This window comes from Platichthys flesus, chromosome 5 (assembly GCF_949316205.1).
Source record: "Platichthys flesus chromosome 5, fPlaFle2.1, whole genome shotgun sequence".
NCBI lineage: Eukaryota > Metazoa > Chordata > Actinopteri > Pleuronectiformes > Pleuronectidae > Platichthys > Platichthys flesus.
The window spans coordinates 27,058,182-27,078,031 of record NC_084949.1 but is presented as its reverse complement, the minus strand read 5'-3'; the positions used below and the strand labels follow the sequence as shown (position 1 = coordinate 27,078,031).

The 19,850-nt window shown below is 42.7% G+C and overlaps 1 protein-coding gene across 1 annotated transcript in view; it reads right to left on the bottom strand.

Moving 5' to 3' along the window:
- Positions 1-418: 418 nt before the first annotated feature.
- lcor (ligand dependent nuclear receptor corepressor) overlaps positions 419-19,850 on the bottom strand; it is a 55,363-nt gene continuing 35,931 nt past the window's right edge. The window contains exons 3-7 of the mRNA XM_062388279.1: positions 19,284-19,363; positions 16,303-16,435; positions 9,001-9,489; positions 6,647-6,737; positions 419-2,939 (exon numbers count right to left, since the gene is read on the bottom strand). Of these exons, the coding sequence (XP_062244263.1) occupies positions 1,805-2,939; positions 6,647-6,737; positions 9,001-9,489; positions 16,303-16,435; positions 19,284-19,363 (1,928 nt within the window). The 3' untranslated portion in view covers positions 419-1,804. The remainder of the gene's footprint in view (positions 2,940-6,646; positions 6,738-9,000; positions 9,490-16,302; positions 16,436-19,283; positions 19,364-19,850) is intronic.

Below are 19,850 nucleotides of genomic sequence, written 5' to 3'. Positions count from 1 at the left end.
TATTTTCCATATTTCCTCAGAGAAGAGAACTACATGCATAACCACAAACATCTCTCGTCTTTCGGACTTTTGAAAAGTGCTATGTTAGAAGTTAAGCGCCTAAACCCATCGTCGGTGTGTATCCTGTTGTGTTGTGTGATTCGTTAGCATCAGCGAGAGGCGTGTGTTGTCCTCGTGTCCATCTACTACAGGTCCAAGAGGAAATGACCACATGTTAAACCCACATCATCTGTCTCAGTTACCCTGAGTTAAAAATGAGGAGAAAGAAATCCCGGATCGGCTTTTACATAATCAGTAGTAATAACTTATAATATATTAAAATCTGCCTTCCCCTCACCTCTATCATCTACACCTCCCCACTGCATATTGCCCACCCACCACCCAAAATCAACACCCCACTGTAAATGCACATTGTTGTAGTAAACAGCCTCTAAAACTGTCTTTGACGTTTGAGGGAGGATTTCAGCTAAGCTGCTTCTGCTTAGTTTGATTAGAAAAGGGAAAAAAGACAAAACCATGAGAAATGTATCGTTGTTAGCGAAGACGAGCTAGAACTCATTAGCTTAGGCCTCGTGTAGGAGCTAGATAATCAACTGTATAGCAGCAGTTTCACATTCTGATCCTAAAAGGCCTTCAGCAGGTAAAGATCGCCGCGGCGGTAGGAGCTCACTTCGGTTACCGTTTGGAAGGAAACCTGAAGGCATCTCCGGCATTCCAGGATCAGCAGTGAGACACTGACGGAGGTCCATGAGGTAGCATTCCGCCTTAAAAAAACAGCTGATCCATGATCAGATTAGCCCCTCCGCTTGTCCGTTGGCAAAAAAGAGGGTCAAACCGCCCTCCTGAATCTGATGATGGATCAGCGAACACAGGCGACGTGCACCTCTGACCCGTTGAGAGGTTGGGACTGGGCTTCAGAGACAGACCATAATAAGTGCATGATGCGAGGGCAACAATGCCGAGGTAACCTGGTCTGTAAGCGCCAGACCCAGAGTGTAGTGCAAAAGAAAGCAAAAAATAAACCAAACGAAAAAGATAGAGGAAAAGAAGTCAGTTATAGAAGTCAGTAGTGTCCACTCACAGACATGCATCCCTGAATGACTTTTGTGTGTCTTTTTCTCGTTTTTCAAAAAGGACGGGTTAATGTTGCTTTCATTCGCACAGAGATTAGCAGAATATCTTCAGGAGGAAAGTAAAGGTTTGCAGTTAAAGCGTCATGGCTACCTGGCAATAAGAGAACGGGCTTTGATTCAGAACCCCGGTGAGGAGTATCAGTGGTATGATTAAACTTTACAGTTGGCTTTGAATGTAATAGACAGTCCACTTACCAATTGTCAGCTATCCATGAGAGAGGGGAGTGGTTAAGGGACAAGATTTGTGAGTTAAAGTTAACTTTCCCCTCATTTCTCCCCAAATTGGAATAGTCCAAAAGCCCAAACTGCGTCTATAAGCAGCAATGGTTCAGTGTATCAAGTTCAGAAAAAGGGCGATTGGGTTTTTGGGCTTGGGATTATCAGCATGCTTAGGAAATTTCATTAATTTTCATTAACCAATGTCTTTAGCCGCATTTGTTCAGCCCCTGGATATGAAAGCTAAACAAATGCCTGCACAGCGTCGCTTTAGGGACACTTGTTAAATACCATCCGATCAATTGTTTCTCTCCAGTGTGTTTTTAAGAATCCTCCTTGTATTATCCCTGCGTTTGTGCTCGCCCAGATACTGCAAAGTAAATTGGCACAAATAAAGCCCCATCCGTTTTCAAATCACTTAAGTCATTTGACTGAGGTTTACATGTGTAAGTCGTTTAGTCGATTGGTTGGAAATTGTCATCAATCTCTTCTTTGACATTGTCCTTGAGCTCCGCGGCTGCCAGAGGCGGCCCGTCATCTCGCGGGGTTGAGGTTGGCGTGTTCTCCGACTCGGCGGGAAAATCCTGGCCTCCCGCTTCCATCTTCATCATGAGCTTGAGCTTCTTCTTTGGGGGGTTCTTCAGGGTTCCCAAGCGCTCTTTGACCTTGTACTCTAGGGTGCTGTGCGGGATGCCGTACATGTTCTGAGCCTTGGAAACGCTCATCTTCCCGTTCATCACTACCGTGATGGCCTCCTCCAGGATCTCGGTGTTGTACTGGCGATAACGGCCCCTCTTCTTCCGTGGTTGCTTGGAGTTCGGGTCCCCTTCCACGTCGGAGGTGGAGTACGCTGGTCCGGAGATGGAGTGCTCCAGGTCAGAGCTCCAGTAGTCAGCCGCCCCATCAAGCAGGCTTCCGAGACTCGACCCCCGGCGGTTCTGCTTGGGCAGGATGGCTCTCAACTTTCGGCTCAGACTATTCTCCCCATGGCCACCCCCCATGCTGCTGTAGCCGTACAGGTCGGAGGCATGGGAGTCCCAGGAGAGATCCATGCCCCGAACCTGGGGGATCTTAAGGTCGACCGGTGGCGAGTGGCCCTGGTCTCTCTTGCCCTCGTTTTGGTGGTGGTGTTGGGCCTTAGAGGCCTGATTGTGGTGGTGATGGAGGAGTGAACTCTTGATGGAGAAGGCTCCATGGTGGTTGTGGTGGTGATTCTCCAGGAATGTAGGCAGGTCTTTGAGGTCGCTGAGGGCCCCGCTCAGAGCTCCGCTGGCCTGTTTCAGCTTCATCAGGCTCTCGAGATGGGCCTTGCTTCCCCAGAAGGAGGAGGAGCCCTTCTGGCCAAGCAAGGAGTTGGACTGCCCGTGACTGATCAAGCCGGCTGCTTCTAGATTAGCCAATGAGAGAGCAGCAGGCTGGCTCAGCAGGCGGTGCTTTTGGCTGAGGAGCTCTTCCTTGATGCGCAGTGAGCGGGCTAGTGGCGGCTTGAAGGAGCTGGAGTTCTCCCTCAGTCCGTCCTGCAAGCTTTTCTGCAGAGGGCCATCGCCCTCGTCCACCTCGGGCAGCGGATGTTCCACTTTGAGGGAACGTCTGGAAAGAATCAAAAAAGACAAGGATTTAAGATTAGTGACATTTAATCATGAGATCATATTAATCGTTTAATTTCGAAAAAGACCAAACACACCAGAGATTAATTTAATTTTCCGGAAAACGCCCCCTGCTTTGCCAGATAAACCACAGATGCCGCTGCAGCTTTCATTTTTTGTTTGTTAACATTGTTTGATCCTCTGTTAAATCCCTTCAAAATCAAATCTGTGGATTGTCCAGAGAAAGTGAGACACGGGAACAACGTGTAGCTGCACTTTAAATGTGAACCTTTCTATGTTTTGTACAAATACAGATCTCTCCATTTTCCCCTCTGTTAGTCTGAGTGGTGGATGTCTAAAATAAAAAATCAGCAAATCAAAAGTGACATAATCTCCATGAAAACCAGACAATGCAACCTATTATTGGAAGTTGAATTTACCGGAGTCAAGTGAAGCTCTGAATACCCACACACACCTGCTCGGTAAAACCAAAAAGACTCAAGAAACATCTTTATTATGTCTCATTTAATACCTCATTAGCAGAATTGTTTTTAATTTCCCAGCCCTTCATTATTAAATATCAATTAGTTGATCGCAGTGACTCTGTGGGTGCATTCAAACTGAGTGGGCACAAGGACATAAGTCATTAAAAATACACAATATATTTTATAATTAGTCGTTATATTCTAAAATCTTCAAAATGAATAAGCTCAAAACATGTTTTATAGATTTGAGCCTTGAACCTAAGTTCTACAACAACTCTTTGCCTTATTTCTTACCAATGCTTATATTTTAATGTTCTTGAACTGAAATAACAACAAAACTGTCTCATCCTGGCGACCAGCGCTGGTCCGGAAGCATTTCGTGCTCCAGTGTTTCAAATTTCTGAAAACCATCTCTGCTGCTATAACATACACTTACATGCAAAGTGGCTGCACTTGAGCCACTGCAGCCAGCGTTCCCACTGCTGGGTAACTATAGCAACAGAGGAAAAACTCTTTAAAAACGCTCCCTCAGGTTCAGACGAACAGAAAATGTCTCGTCAAGTCGGAGGACGGCAGGGGAAGAGGAAACTGGAGGGAAACACGGCACATCCCTGCTCCGGAGATGTGCCGTGTTCTGGTGAGCTACTGGGAGGCTGGCTGTGCGACGTGGGGAGTCCTCAGCAGGAGCTTTAAGACAGATTATCACAGTGGGCGGTCTCGGCCTCGTTGAAAACAATACAGGGTTAACGAGAGGCTTCGGAGAGTCTGCTCTCTAATAGAGCGTTCTGTTACAGTAAGCATACAGTCATCTGGGGGGGGCTGCATCTGACTCCGGTAATGGAGGATCTGAGGATTTAGTGCATGCATATATTTGTGGAAATAAAAAGACCAAAGGAATGTTCGTAACAGAGGAAGATCCCCGATGAGATGGAGTGAAAGAGCGTTTCCTTCTCTGCAGCGCGAGACGCACGTTTTATCCTGGAGCTGATATCTACTATTTTAAACTATAAACATTTTAAACACTTGTGGATTGTACTGTATTCTTGCTTCATCTAAACCATCAGGGGACATTAAGAGGAATCTTTTTTGGTTTGTTGCTCATGGCCAACGTATCTTATAAGAGGAACATTATAATTTACAGGAATGATTTTAGTGAAAAACACAAAAACTATTTGACTGTTTTTCTGCCATTTTCCTTCGAACATGGTCAGAAAATAATTTCACATCCAAGTCCAGTAGCAGTGTGGGTGCTGGTGGGGGTGGAAACACAGGTTCCACCCCCTCCTGCAGTAAATAATATATGACCTGATCATTAGAGACGCACACTGAGGCTCGGGCCTTGGGTCCTATGGGGCATTAGAAAACTCAGTCGGGAGGCGGAGGCCTGTCCGGAGGGGCTTAAGGTGCTGTTTCTTATTTAGCCCAGGTTGACACGCATGTGGAATGTAATGTCAGTCAATACCTTATTGTGTTAATCCATTAAAACTGGACCCAACACATGAGTGTTACTCCCTTAAAGACCAAACACACACGTGTAACATTCGTGCTTCTGTGTTAAGACTCAGAGAAGACGTGTGCATGTTTTAAAGGACATGAAATACATAATAATTAAACAAGTTTAATTTAATGTCTCAAGGAAACTTAACCTGCATGTGGTGGACTTTAGGTAGAAAGTTTTGAAAGTCAGTAATTGCATCATTAACTTGGCTCACTCAACCTTTGGCTGCAGAGAGAATTACTAATATGGAAACCACAAGAAATCAAACCTACAATTAAGCATCAGATGTAATAAATATTGACCTAATAGCCATTTTTGTAAAGTAAATCATTGCAGAGTTTGATAAAGACAAAAATTAGGATTTCATTGAGAAACGTTTGGCTGAAAACCAACAGCAAGTAGCATCAACATCACTATCATCTGTCATCAGATGCAAAATCGTCTTTCAGATGTTGTAACCGGTTTCTTAAGGGGAAAAGGTTCATTGGCCCTGATTTGGATCAATTAAATAACTGAACACGTAAATAACAGACCCTTCTGCATTGGGTGAAAACCTGCCTCATCGCACTTTGGGGGCTGCTCGGCTTATCGAACCTTTCTTAATCCATCTCTGACCTACAGATCAAAAGTATTCCTGGAAATGGCAGCTTCGATTAGCGCTGATTGCTTATTCCCTCTTGATGCACGAGCTGAGTATGATGAGCACTGATTCCAACATGATTTCAAGGCAGAGTACATGTTCATCAATAAATGATCGGGCTGCAACTCGCTGGGTCGTCAATAAAGGTACTGACACCGAGACGGAAAAAGAAAAGCGGTCAAGCCTCCGTCATGTGTTTGACATGTACTGCTGCTGAACTCTCTCTCTGGGGTGGGCAGGCAGGGGGGGTGGGGGTGGGAAGGGCGGGAGCAGAATTATAAATACCTGTGCACAAGCACGGTGTGCAACCTTGCCGTGAGACGGATGATAGCTTACGTATTGATCAGCTGAAGGAAACCGACACGTACGAGATGAACTGCGTGAAATGTGGGAGGCGTTGGCAGGGCTCACTCGAGGACGATCGGGGGGGGGGATCGAAGTCTGAGGCCCCAAAATGTAGAAAGACCGACTGAGGGCATGTTCCTGTCGATTAACGTGGAGAATCACTAATGCTCCCGTAGAGTGTGGAAATCTCTGTGATGTAGAATGTGTGTATTTTACATCACTGCCTTTGTGTGGTATATTTTATAATAAACCCACATAACTTAATAAAACCGTTACACTGACAGATTCTGAGATTTGTCACCTGCTAAGGTTTGGGACGAACTCGCACAGAAATAGAAAAACCATCAGATCTAGGAGGAATGAAGCTGCAACGCTGAGAAATATTGATAACTGCCACTGTATTGATAACGAATACAAGTGGCTTTACATCTTTAACTCACTCAGTGCAGCTCTGGATGTTAAAAAAAATTCTTTCGATATTTACAAAAGTGTTGATATGTTTATTCTCTCATCCAGAGAATTATCCACATGGACACCAAAAGCATATTCACCAGGTGAGAAACCTGAGGATGTTTGTTTACTAATGAGAAGCCTGACAGTGGTTCTGAGTATGACATCATCACCTGGCAGTGTTAAACTCACGATTTGCTCTCTGGGCACTTTAACCTCTGTCATGTTGTTTTAGGCACATGACAGCGCCGCCCTGCGAACAGTTGCCATTTGGACTAATCCTGTTGTCTTACCCTTTGACCCCAGACGCAGGCGGGAAGCCGGACGAGGTTTTGTGGCCGTCTGCGCCGTTGTTCTTCTTGGTGGAGAGGTCCAGGACGCCGTCTGAGATCCAATCACACAAAGACAAAAGTACAAAAGTTTTAACAACTGTGGGTTCGAATATTAACCCAAAAGAATCAGTTGGATTTGGAGAAAAGGACAAAAAGAGAAATAATTCTGATGATGAATTGTTTTGTTTACTCACTGAGGAGAATAGTTAACCTTTTGGGATTTTTAGGATAACTAGAACATTTTATTTATCAATTATTCCATATATTTATTTCTTATTATATTTATTCCAATTGCTGTCCAGTAAAAGTAAAACAAAAATAACCCCCAAAACACCTCTTTTGGCATAATTTTTTCTTTTTTAAATCAAATTTGGTTAAAGCTTTAAATTTTTGTTAATGAAGATCTACAAAGTATGTTAAAAAAAATGTAAATGATTAGGATTAAAGAAATATAAAACACCAAGATATTCAGTCCAGTTTGGATCATCTGAGTCAATATTTGTTTAACTTGAGGAGCATCTTTAAAACTGAAAACACACAGATATGAAAACGTATAAATATAAATTCACAACCGGACGATCTGTCTCTGTCGATGTTCTGCTGGTGTAATCCCTAAAGTGCATCTGACCTCCTGACCCCTCTAGCCCACACAACCCTATAGGACTCGCTAATCTTCAGAGGCTTTTTGTGGTTTAATCGGACAAAACAGAAAAACATTAGGTCATATTAAAATAACACACACACTGACAATAAACACGAGGAATCCAGAGCCGTGTGTGTACCAAGACTTTTGGCTCTGAAACCAATCGAATGACGCTCATCACAAAATGTCCAGTGATAATTAACGTGACTATTACACACTAACGAGGTTCCCTGAGCCGATGAACATGCTAATTAACCTCCACGTCTACATTGGCGTGCTTGTTTTCACGTAACAGGCTGGTGGCAGTAATGAGAGCTGCCTGTTGAAAAGGTCTGAATCATGATCATGAACTGTCGCTCTGGATAAGTCATGTTACTGAGCTCACGAGAAAACGTGTTAAAGACTTGAAAAAAACCCAGATTAACAATGTGAGTCTTGTATTTGTGGAAAGCAGAATGTTTATGGGACATTTCTTGGACTTATTGAGGTTTAGTTCACCGAAGCAGCTGCCTGAAGTTTTTAGAAACCCCGGTGAGGAGAGGACTGAAACTTAAACACGGTTAAAAGCCGAAGAAGAAGCTGAAAAGTTAAAAACCAGAGGAGCTGCTCAGGTCTGTGAGTTCATCCCTGCACGTTTTCACATTTAATGTAATCATTGGATTCCTTGATTTAGATGAAACAGTGATTTGTGCAGCATTAAAAACGTCATATTTCCTGAAATGACATGGACGGTATAATTTAAAGGAGTGCGTGTATGTGATCCAGCTTTAAGGATAATCTGAGCCAGAATTCATCTGAAAGGTGTTTTCTCTGTGTGAGTGTGTGTGTGTGTGTGTGTGAGAGAGATAGAGAGAGATAACATGTGAGCAAGCAGTGGATATAAATGCCTAAATCTTTTTTGTAAAAATTAAGGAGGCTTACTGTAAGCAGATTCCAAAAAGCTGGCATTAAATTGGGTGACCGGTCACACTGCGGCTGAGGGTTGAAGCAGCGAACTGCCGCCTCACCCTGCAGTCTGCTCGGTGATGGAAACAGAGACCCCCTGCTGGTTTAGTTTGATTAAACGGAGACTGAGAGCCGGGCTACATTACAGAGCCGGGTATCACGCTGCCGGGGCTCAATCCAAAAGAAGACGGCTACTCAGTGATCTGCTCATGCATCTGTACGTGTTGAATCAGAGTCTCTACGTGCAGGAAATTAATCTGTTCTGCAATCACCAGCGCATCACTAATGTGAAGGTGAGGAGAAGATCTCAAAGAAAAAATTGGGATTTTCTGGGTTCTTGCTTTATGATAAAAAACAAGAAGGAAACAAAACATCAGTGGGGACTATAGTGGGGATAGTGGACTGAATGTTAATATAAATGTTTTGTCTTTATTTATTGTTGTCCTGTCGACTTGGCATCGAAACAGGAAGTGGTCAAATGCTTAAGTCCCCCTCTTACTTGTTTTGTGTATATCTGTGTTAACTGCAATGTGGGGACCATGGTCTCACAGGCGCATTATGAGGACTGTCCTGTCTTTAGCCAGAAAAGATGGTGCGATTAGGTCACTGGTTTATTTCCAGGTTTAAAAAGAAAGCCTGGTTAGAGGTGGTCCTGTATAAGATGGGACTAAACCGAACGTTGACCCGATGTTCTCACAAGTGATAAAAACCAGTGTGTTGCTCTCACCCTGCTGGCTGGGCTCGTCGTCGACCTGGTTCTTCTTCACGGTGAGGTCCAGCGGGCCGTCCTGGTCGGCCATGAGAAGCTTGCTGAGGACGGGATTCTGTGCAGAGGCAGCAGCCGTACCTCCTCCTCCGCCGTTACTGGCTCCCGTGCCGTTGCTGCTCTGGGTGCAGGAAGCTGCTGAGGTGGCAGCAGCGGCGGCGGCAGCGTTAGCGGAGGTGGGGCTGAGGCCTGGCCCTGGGGTCGGGGATGGGGAGGAGGAGGCAGACGATGGAGGGGAGCTCGATGCCGGCAGGGCCCCGGGCGGGGAGCAGGAGCCCAGGGCCAGAGACGCCGCTATCGGTAGGCTTTGGTCCTTCATGGTGCCGTTGGGCAGGGGCAAGTCGTCCTGAGTAGTTTTTGAGGTATATTCGGCAGCGAACTGGCGGATCATTCGCTGCATGATCTCACGAGCCACTAGAGGAATGTGCGGGTCTGAGAAACTTGGGAGGTCTGGAGAGAAACAAACACAGGAGAGCATAACACGTCAGAATCCTCCAGGAATTTGTTCAGTCATCGCCACGTTCAACAGATCGTTTATCCCATTTCATCCTGAAAATGTAATCCTGATGCTTTGCTTAAATAATCCAAAAATCACAGAGAAACTGGACTTAATCCAGCCTATTGACTGTGATGAGAGCATCATGATATCAGTGTGTGCAACACATAACTGCTCGTCAGTCTTCAAGCAGAGATCCCACAGATTGACCTTGAAATTTAAAGATCTTACTCATGTTTTCACTTGGTGCATTTTCAAACTAAAACGTTGTTGTTAGTATCTGACAGAAAACACAGATGACACAACGTCCCATTATCCCCACTGCCACGTAACAAACCCATATCAAGCACTGGTCATGGATCTGTCCGGTTAATACACGTTGAGCCAAAACAGTGACAATGACGACACTCATTTGTTATTAATGCATTAATCTGGCATTGTCCCAGATAAATCAACAGTACTTATCTCCTCACAACCAGCGGCTTTATTATTTGGATTCTTTCATGTTCGCCACCGAGTCGAACCCTAAATCCTGCAAACAATACATTATCCCCAAAATATAATCCTGAAGATATGATGAAATAATCCAGAAACCCAGATACAATGTATGTATGGTATATTGAGCCCGGTCTGCTGAGGGGGGGTTAACGCACTATAGAATCACATGGCTCACTCCTAAATGATGCTATTTTCCAGCCATGCCGCTCACATCTGCTTTCCCAGCATGCTTCCTGTTTTTTAACTCTGCACCTATAGGCCTTATACTGTTTTGACTTGTTTAGCCCACTAGTTTATCCCTAAACTGGAACTTTAGTTTTCTTATGTCTAATTTGTTGAGACCAGTGAAAAGCTTTATAATGAAAATAACAGTTTAAAACAATGAGCGTTTAGTTGAGGGGCCTGAAGTTATTCCCTCTGTCAAGGACGGATTTGTTTGTTTTTCAGCAGGATTAAGCAAAAACTACAGAACAGATTATCATGTGATCTGTGAGATATTGATCAGCGAAGAACTCGGATCAAACATCACTTTCTTTTACATCCCAAGTTTGAAAATTTTCAACATTTCCAATAATTTTCCGGAGAATAATTTGAGATCTTGAATGAAAAACATCTGAAATGTCTAGAGGGACTGATTGGAGCCTTGCAGGAAACATGTTCTCTACTTAGTGATTTTACATTTCTCCCTTTTTCAGGCACGGAGATAATAATTAATATCACAGCAAAATTACAGACTGTTTCACGTATTATTGTCTCGTGTTACCATGAACACTGGAGTCGACAGGTAGGAAGACAAACCTGGAGTCAAACACAGCAGGAAAAACAACAAAGCCTCTTTGTGTGTGAGGCGTTTAAAAGACAACAGCGATTAGCTCGTCGGAACGGGCGGAGAGAAAGAATAATTAAACCATGAGCTGCTTTAATCAATATTCAATAACAACATGACACTTGTTTTAAGAGTGTTTGGGCTTGTGTCACATCTCCACTGAATAACAAGCGTCTGTAGATTTTGGAGGAACAGTCAGCGACGGTGATGTTGTGATTAAAGAATTTATCTTGTGTCTTCTGAAGAACAAAATCTATTTTAAAAACAGACAAGCTACCAGAGCAGTTTTATTCTTCCTCAACTTGTCGTCCTTTTAAATCTTCCACCCAGAAGGTTCTGATTTCACCTGCATGTTTGTGTTTGTAAGAATTAATCCTCGATTAATGCCGTTTGATTTCTGTGCCCGCTGGTGCTCCTGACCCGAGCCTGTAATCCCTGCTCCTGACATGATCTGGTTAACATGGACATAACAAATCCTGAACTGTGAACCGAAGCATCTGTAACAAGTTCAACCAATAAATAGATTTCTCAGGTTTTTTCAGTCATGTAAATAACCTGTGTGGCCTTTTGAAAAACCCCCGAAAATGCATAAATGTGCTGTAAATATGTGTGAATTGGTTTCTACAGGTGCGTGCCGCCGCGTCTCTCCTGGGAACTCAGCAGTCGCTGCTGTTTGTGAGGAAACGGCCATTGTGCAACGCGACTTAAGCAAACGTACACCAGAGGTCGGGCAGCTGCGCTTTGTGTAAAAACATTTCCTTGAGTCGTTCAGGAATCCTAGCGTCCAGCCTGAGAGAGGAAGCCTCCAGCAGCAGAGAGTCGACAGGAACAACGTGTTGGTGTTAGAACGCAGATAACATCGTGAGTCGGGCTGCATACTTCACCACGCTGTGTCGAATGGACGGGGACATAACATCAGGTCACATTGCATCCTGGGTATTTTTAGCTGCTACTCCACCGTAGCCGAGGGATAAAGACGACACAGTAATAAATGTGTTTTTCTGACTGAGAAATTATCAAGTGAATAATCACATGAACAGATCTACATAGAGGAGAAACTCCAGTTAATGACAAAGCTTCAAATGGAAAGAATTAAACAATGAAAATCCTCGTGTTTAATTTAAATGGTGAATTTTAAAGAAGGCAACAATAAGGAATGTGATGTAGACGGTTCTTTAAATGTTTTAAATTTCAAGGCAAAATTATTTATTTAGTATTTAGTAGTAGTATTTATTTAGTAAAATATTATTTAGTATTTACAGTCAGTGTGATACAAAAGGTTATTAGATTCATGACTGTACCTGGAATTGCAAATCTTTATAATATAGGGATGTAACAATTATCCTTAATATCAAATAATCTTGAGTTAAAAAATTTGAACTTGCTACTAAACTATTAAACTTGCTTCTTTTCCCTCAGATACAATTTAGAAATTAGAAATAATTACGTTGCTAAAAAGAAAAAAGTTAAAAAAAAAACACGTGTTTGAAATTGAAAAGATGAAACAAGCAACATTTCAGGATAATTTACTTAAACATTTCAGCTTTTAACAGGTATCCATGATTCCTTATTTTGACTTTTAATTGGCTAAAAGCTGATAACACAGCCTCATTTATTTTATACGTTATTATTTGATTGTTAGAAAGCTGCACAATTACTATATTGATTACTTATTAATTCCTCCATCAAGGCTCAACAATCTCTTTACAAAACTCCAGGTAAATTCACTAGATGCCGATTTTTACACCAAATCGCAAAAAGTAAAAGTCTTCTAATTTTGTCTGTTTATTTCCATAAAGATCCATTAATAATTATCTGAGAAATCAACAAAGAAAATATGCTGGCTCCGCCCCCTGATCCCTGATGATTTCCTTCCTGACACAAATCACATCCTGTCACAAAGTTACCGTAGTTACCGTATAATCCTGCAAACTGTCTAACAAACTAACAGAAGAAAACATGAACACGTAATAAGACTTATTCTAAAATGACCTGAAGCTGGAGGTTCATAATCTCTCATTTTAACCAATTATATAAATATATATCATTATACCTTCTGTATAACAATTAAAAAATGACCATGAGGGCAGAACATTGTCTCAGAGCAGTGACGTCGCATGACAACACATTCCTGAGCCGTACTCTGCCCCTGAGTGCCTCTATCAGTGTGTGTGTGTGTGTGTGTATATGTGTGTGTGTGTGTGTGTGTGTGTTTGTGCATCCCATCATGGCGAGGCCTGTGTGACTGTTTGAGTCTATATATAGCAGCTCCTCGGGCAGCTCTGCCTGTGTGAGTACAGCCACATTGATTAGGACTGGGCATTGATTGGACAGACATCTGTTTTCTCCCTCACTCCTGGAACAACACGACTCACAGCACCGTCGTTCGGCCTCCGCTCCGCCGCTAACTAACCACCGCGACACAGAACACGGTACAACCAGAAAGGAAAATGATAAATCAGCAGATATTCAGGGACTTTGAATTTGGTTAACTCCTGCAACAAAACTGGGCGGGAATGTAAATATAAGAATATACAGAATCAACATTAACACATCGAAAGGGAAGTATTCATATTTCTATATTGGTCCTGCTCCAAAAACAACCGAATCCGATACTTTCGACTATTCTGAACACATTTGATAAGAGCAGCAAACCAGCAACTCTTGGACCTGCAGAGAAACTTCTGCTGGAAAATCCTGATTCGCTTCTTTACCGAACGTCCCAAACACGTTGAAACAAACTCCGTTACGAGTTATGTAGAAATGACCATGTCCATATTTCCAGTTTAACAACCAGTTAAAAACTGAGCAGCTGTCACATCCCTGATGGACTGACCACAGACACCAACTCCTCAAAATGGTTATTGACAAAACACAGATTCCAGAAAACGATAACCTGTGTTCCGGTCTCTTGATCAAATCTCTAGAAAACCTAATCCTTAAGTCTACATAAAGAACTGGGATCAAAACAGATCTTTCATAATTAATGCATCATGTATTAAATATACCAAGACCTCTCTTCTTTCTGTTTCCATCTCAAATGTTCATAAATCAAAAGTTACAAAAACAGACTGAAGGATATTTTGTCGTTTGAGACTCGAGACACTTTCTTCAGATGCAGAAACGCCATTGGCAATATCGTGTTTTCACATCAGTCCACAGGCTGGTTTGAGTCTGGATATTATCATGTGTACATTTAAAACATAAAGAAACACAGGAAGCAGATTGTATATTAAAAATATTGAGAAATTATTTCTGTCAAGATGAAACATTACTAGTGTGGACGGAGGAAAGAGAGAGCTCCTCACAGGAGAATTAATCTGTCGACTGCAGTCTAGTATTAGGACCCTGAATCAACCTGAGCATGTTTTGTAATGTGCATAGTTCTGATTTGTCAGCTATGATAATAGTTTGAGTTATAAAACTTCTAAGTTCATGTTCACATATAGTCTGCTTTAGCGAGAAAAAAGAAGTTTAAGAGTTTTGAAATGCGAAATATTTCCTGTAGGTTTAGAAACTCATGATTAATACTCAACTGTACGTAAACCTTTGTGCTGTGACTCATTCCATAAGAAGTTATTCAGAGGAGACGTGAAACTCTTAAACTTTCCATTGTGCATTTCTCTCTTTGCCTCTGCGCCTACACATTTTGGACAAATTTCATTCCCCTTTCACTGCCTCTGCCCTCGGGCTCAAGGTTATTAAACTGAATCTTCAAAGAGCCACAGAAATAATTTACTGAGGCATGAGTGCAGGCACCTTCGGTTCGCACAGCTCGAGCCTGAGCACAAAAAAAATCCATCAAGTATTGAAAAATACCAATGAAAAGATCTTGAGTTTTTTTTTATTATATGTACTGAAACGCAAATGCAAAACTCTTCCACTCTTAAATAAAACAATGTCATGGTTTATGGAGATGTCTCCTCGATGGCCTGAAGGGGAACCAGCCCCCACACTGCTCAGGGTTACCCAACATGTGCATCAATGTGCTGCAGTTTTATATTTGTCTCTCAACATTTAGGCAGCAATCCTCCTGTGACTAATTATATTACAGTCCTACAGTGACCCGGGCACATCCGCTGGTTTGATATTTAGACCTTCGTCCGCCTGCATGGACCCAAACACCTCATCAGATTCTGATTAATCCCTGAAAATACTCTGAGCAGCTCGGATTTGCACTTTTGTGACCAAACTTTTCTAAGTATTAACTATATTCATGTATTTTTCATGTATCTCTTCTCTTTGGGCAGTTTGTGTGAGTTGTTGAGAAATGTGACGAATCAACCAGATGATCATTTTCATCCTATTATTAAAGTTTCCAGCTTCTGAAATTCACCCCTGGCATCTCATGTCTGTAAAATAACCTTCTACAGGGTTTCCCACACGGCCTCTCGCATCAATCACGGCACTGCCAGTGCAGTTTGAAAAGTGGGTCGGCCTCTTTGGCCCAGATTTTAACCAGTTTAAGGTCTGACTACGGGGCAGAAACGCCTTTGTTCCAAATTCAAAACTTTGGTAAAGTTCCATGTGGCGTCCCTCAGGGATCGATACATGGTCCCCTTTTTTTATCCATTTACAAAGTGTACAAATTCTCATATTATGCAGACGATACTCGACTCTACACATCAGAGACGTGTTTCCTTCCTAATTCAGAGTACAGATATCCTCAGTCTGTTTTATACATAGTTTCAAAACCCTAACGAGTATAAAACTTAAATACTCCCAAAGTCCACAGGTTTAACTACCTGAAGAAGTTTATAGCTCATGTTTTGTCAATGATTAAACTGATGCTATTTCTTTCTTCTCCGCAGCCAATGAGAAAACGAATGAGCTACAGCAGATATTCCAGAGAACAGCTGAGTCTTCTGCAGGAGACACTCATCTGATTATTCCAAAGCACTTAACAACAAGTTAACTCCTCGATGTGAACAAACACTGACACAAAGAAAAGATAATTCGCAGACGAAAACATATTTAGATTTTGTGAAGCAAAGCGACGAGAACCTTTGACATCAGCCCTGTTTGCTTTTATTGATATTATAATGTTTTAATATCAAATTCTATATCTGAAAGCAATAAAACTGATTTCTGCTGCGGCCGATTCTAAAATACATGATGACTTCTCCAGGTCGCAAAAGATCTCTTTTCAACAGTTGGTCCAGAAAATAATTAAATGCAGGTAATGTCTGAAATATAAAATATATATTATACCCTGGTATTATATTTCCTTATAGGTTTTTCTGATTTCTCATGAGGATTAACCAAATTTTCTGACTTAACCTGTTTGAAATACACCTCTGGAAATACAGAGATATTCTAGTTATTCATGACCAGAGGGAATGTGATAATGAGTAAAGAAATTACTAACGAGAGTGTGTGTGCGGGTCTGTGTGTGTGTGTGTGTGTGTGTGTGTGTGTGTGTGTGTGTGTGTGCGTGTGGTACCTTTTCGGTGGAACACAGCATTGAGGAAGTCTTGGGCCTGTCTCTCCAGCCGGCTGATCCGAGACAGCTCCCTCTTGAAGTCTTCACACTCGGACAGTGACTGGCTGCCTCCCCCGTCCTCTGCAGCGTGGTCCTACACAGACAAACGCACACGGGAGACAATTAGTGAGTCGGTTCCGTCAAAAAATAAATAGCCTATCACACCATCACATCACGGGTTCGCTCCACCTCGTCCGACTGTGGATATCTAAAGGTACGAGCAGACTTCTCATGTTCTTTAGAGTGTAAATGGCTGATTATGATGGAGTCTATGGAGGCACACGGTGGATCTTCCATAGTGGCTGGTATCCGAAGGGTTAAGGTGTCAACCACATATGTCCCCAGCAGCAGGTCCCCGGTTCCTATTCCAGCCGGTTAAACCATTAATTAAAAGACATTCCCCTTCTCTCTCTCTCCCCTACTGTTTCCCTTTGACTCTCTACCAACTAAAAAAGGCACAACAGCAAAATATAGATTTTAAAAATGATAATTCATCATCGTGAGGCGGAAACTCATAATCTTACCAGGAAGTTATGTTTTCATAGCTGGATTCTCTTTGACATTGTGACGTGTCCGTGTCCTTCTACTTTTTATTATTAACTCTGCTAATGACATATTTTTCAATTATAATGAATTGTTTACTCTGTTAAGTCTTGTTTTGTCCAACTCATAAATAAATTGTACACATTTTAAATCAAATATGTGTGTTAGTGTGGTGTTCCTAATAAAGTGCTCAGTTGAGCCTCTGCCTCCTCCCGTCACCACTAATCTGACTGTCGACTTTTACTTTTGTTTGCCTGAGTTGAATATTTCACATTCCTGTCTCCATGTCCCCGAGCAGACTCAGAGGACGATGTCCTCACGTCCTTCATGTCCCACGCTCCAGAACCTAAAGCCTCTGAACGCACAGCGACGCCGTCTAACATCTTATTGGTTCTCTTGTGAGTTTTGCAAAAGGCTTCAACTCTCCCAGAACATGTCGTCCAATGAAAAGCCACGACAGGGAGACTTGGCGGCGGGACAGCTCACTGGTTGGAGGCGGGCCTTTGACCAGCTCACAGCCAATCGGATGGCTTCACCAAGGGCGAGACGCAGGTCTGCCAACGAGGGATTATTCTGAAAGGGATCAGAGCTCAGTCGGAATGTGGACCCAGCGTCTTGTTGGAGGAGGGATTAACACCGACAGCTCGTATTGTGCCTATAATGAGTGTGTTGTTATTGTCTCTACAATGCTAACCAGGGAGTGTGTGTGTGTGTGTGTGTGTGTGTGTGTGTGTCAGAGACAAAGGAACAAGCAGGCGTTGGAGTGTGTGTTTTTAAGGCCGTTCCTCCCTCTCTGTGTTTTAACCCCCTCATCACTTTCTCTCTCGTTCTGCTTTGGGCTTCAGATCAATTAATCGATAGGCCCCGCCCCCTGAAGCTCCGCTGGCATTTCACAAACAGGCGAGCGGCAGATTAATAAAAGATGAAAATTGTATTGAGTGAGAAGAGGAATCTAATGAAGCCGGCTGCAGATCGTTCGTCTTGTTGGTGTCATGATTTGCACACTATGAGGCCCACGCCATTATTGACCAATCAGACGATGCCGCTGCAGCGATCTCCTTTAATCCCTGATAGACTTTGTTTAATTGATTCTTCTCTGGTTTATTTAGATGTGTTGTTTTTTGTAATTACTGTATTTCACAAAGGAACTTGTGTGATGTTGTGTGGATCCTCAGGATTCTGTTAACCCCCGCACGGAGAGAGAGAGAGAGAGTGAAGAGGAACGACAGAGCGACAGATGGGGTTGATGGAGTGCGGTGGTGGCAGAGCCGAGATGTTTTTTAGGAGACAGATGGCCGACCCTGGAGGTCAAACCGGGGTCAAGTTGAAAAACAAGCGACCCTCGACGGTAGAGGGAAGGACACCCCCCTCACCCCCACACCCCCACACCCCCTCCTACTTCCTTCCCTTCTTCGTTTCGCCTCCTCAATCCCTTGTTCCATCACTCTCCAAAAATAAAGAACAATAAAATGAAAATAGAAAACATCCCCCAAAGCCAGAAGAACCAGAAAGGGGAAGGGGGGGGGCTCATTCTGCTGACGTCGTCAAAAGCTCCACGTTTCTTTCAATTGAACAAGTTTTGAAGAAAATGTCTGAAAAATAAAATTGTGCAAGTTTCCGTCACGTTAAACTCATCACGAGCCTTTGATAAGATCCATGTGTTTATTAACAGAGAGACGTCCCGGCCTCCACCTATCAGGACATGAGTGTGTTTGAATGAATGAATCTGTCTCTGGGGTTTTATAAACAGCCAGTGTGGTGACGTGCTCTGATCACTTTTTTATCTGAGACACACGGAGAGGGGGGGTCGCCGGCCTCTCTGCTGCGGTGGGAGTCGCACTAATTTACACCCCTGTCTCCGTCCTCCCACACTCCCACACAGACACACACACAGACTCACACACACACAGAGACGCACACCCACAGTTATGTAGTATTCCTTTCTGAAGCTAAATTGGGGTCAAGACCATGATGGTTGGAAAACACAAATAACAAGTGTGAGGGAGGAAGAGGAGGCAAAGACAAAGATGAGGAGTTTCTTAAACACGCAGCTCAAAATGGCGGCAGATAAAAAACACAAAAAGTGTGGTGTGATAGAAACACACATTTATATTTGATCATTTTTGCTCTTGTTAAATATTCAACATTATGATACAATGTTTTTAACCATCAGGTTACGATGGTATTGAAAGCTTTTTAATATATGTTACACGTCTATTATAGATATTGATAATTAATTCATTATCAGCCTTGGATATATACAGTTAAAACTAAATGATTAATTAAGTTGTTTACAGCTGAAACCATTCGTTGTTTTAGTTTGAAGGAGTCGTTTGACATTTTGGGACACGTGTGTGTTTGTCCACGTCCTCATGAATCCTCATGTTTCTGTCTCTTACCTTGATCTTCTCACGTCTCAAGCAGCAGAAGAGGCAGTTCTCGTCGAAGGACCAGTCAGACACTTCCTCCGGCTCGCAGTCTGCAGGGGGGGGGGGCAGGAAGCAGAGGGTTAAAGGAATCCACACAAACGCCATCTCCCATGATGCTCATTGTCTCCCAACACAAAGCACTTTGCAGCAGTCAGTGGACTTGGTCGAATCAGCAAACGTCTTAAAATCCAAACTCCACAAAGTTCGTCTCTAGAGATAAAAACCTAATCTCCAGTTAATTCACCTGAAACAACAAAGTGCAGCAGTTTGACGAAGGAAAACTCAAATACAAAATGCAGTTTTAATATTTTAATGTTTTTTTCTAGGTAGTCAAAACATGATTCAAGGCTTCGAGACTTTTCTAGAATGCAAAACCCTTTTTACTGGATTTCAAACGTTTGAAGGCTTTTTTTTATAGTTTCACAATATGGGGAAAATATACAGACATATATTTATCCCACAGTGATGCAGGTGTAAGTCAGCAGACACAGGGTTGGGGTCTGTCGTGTCTTATTATCTATCCAGACTCATATATCT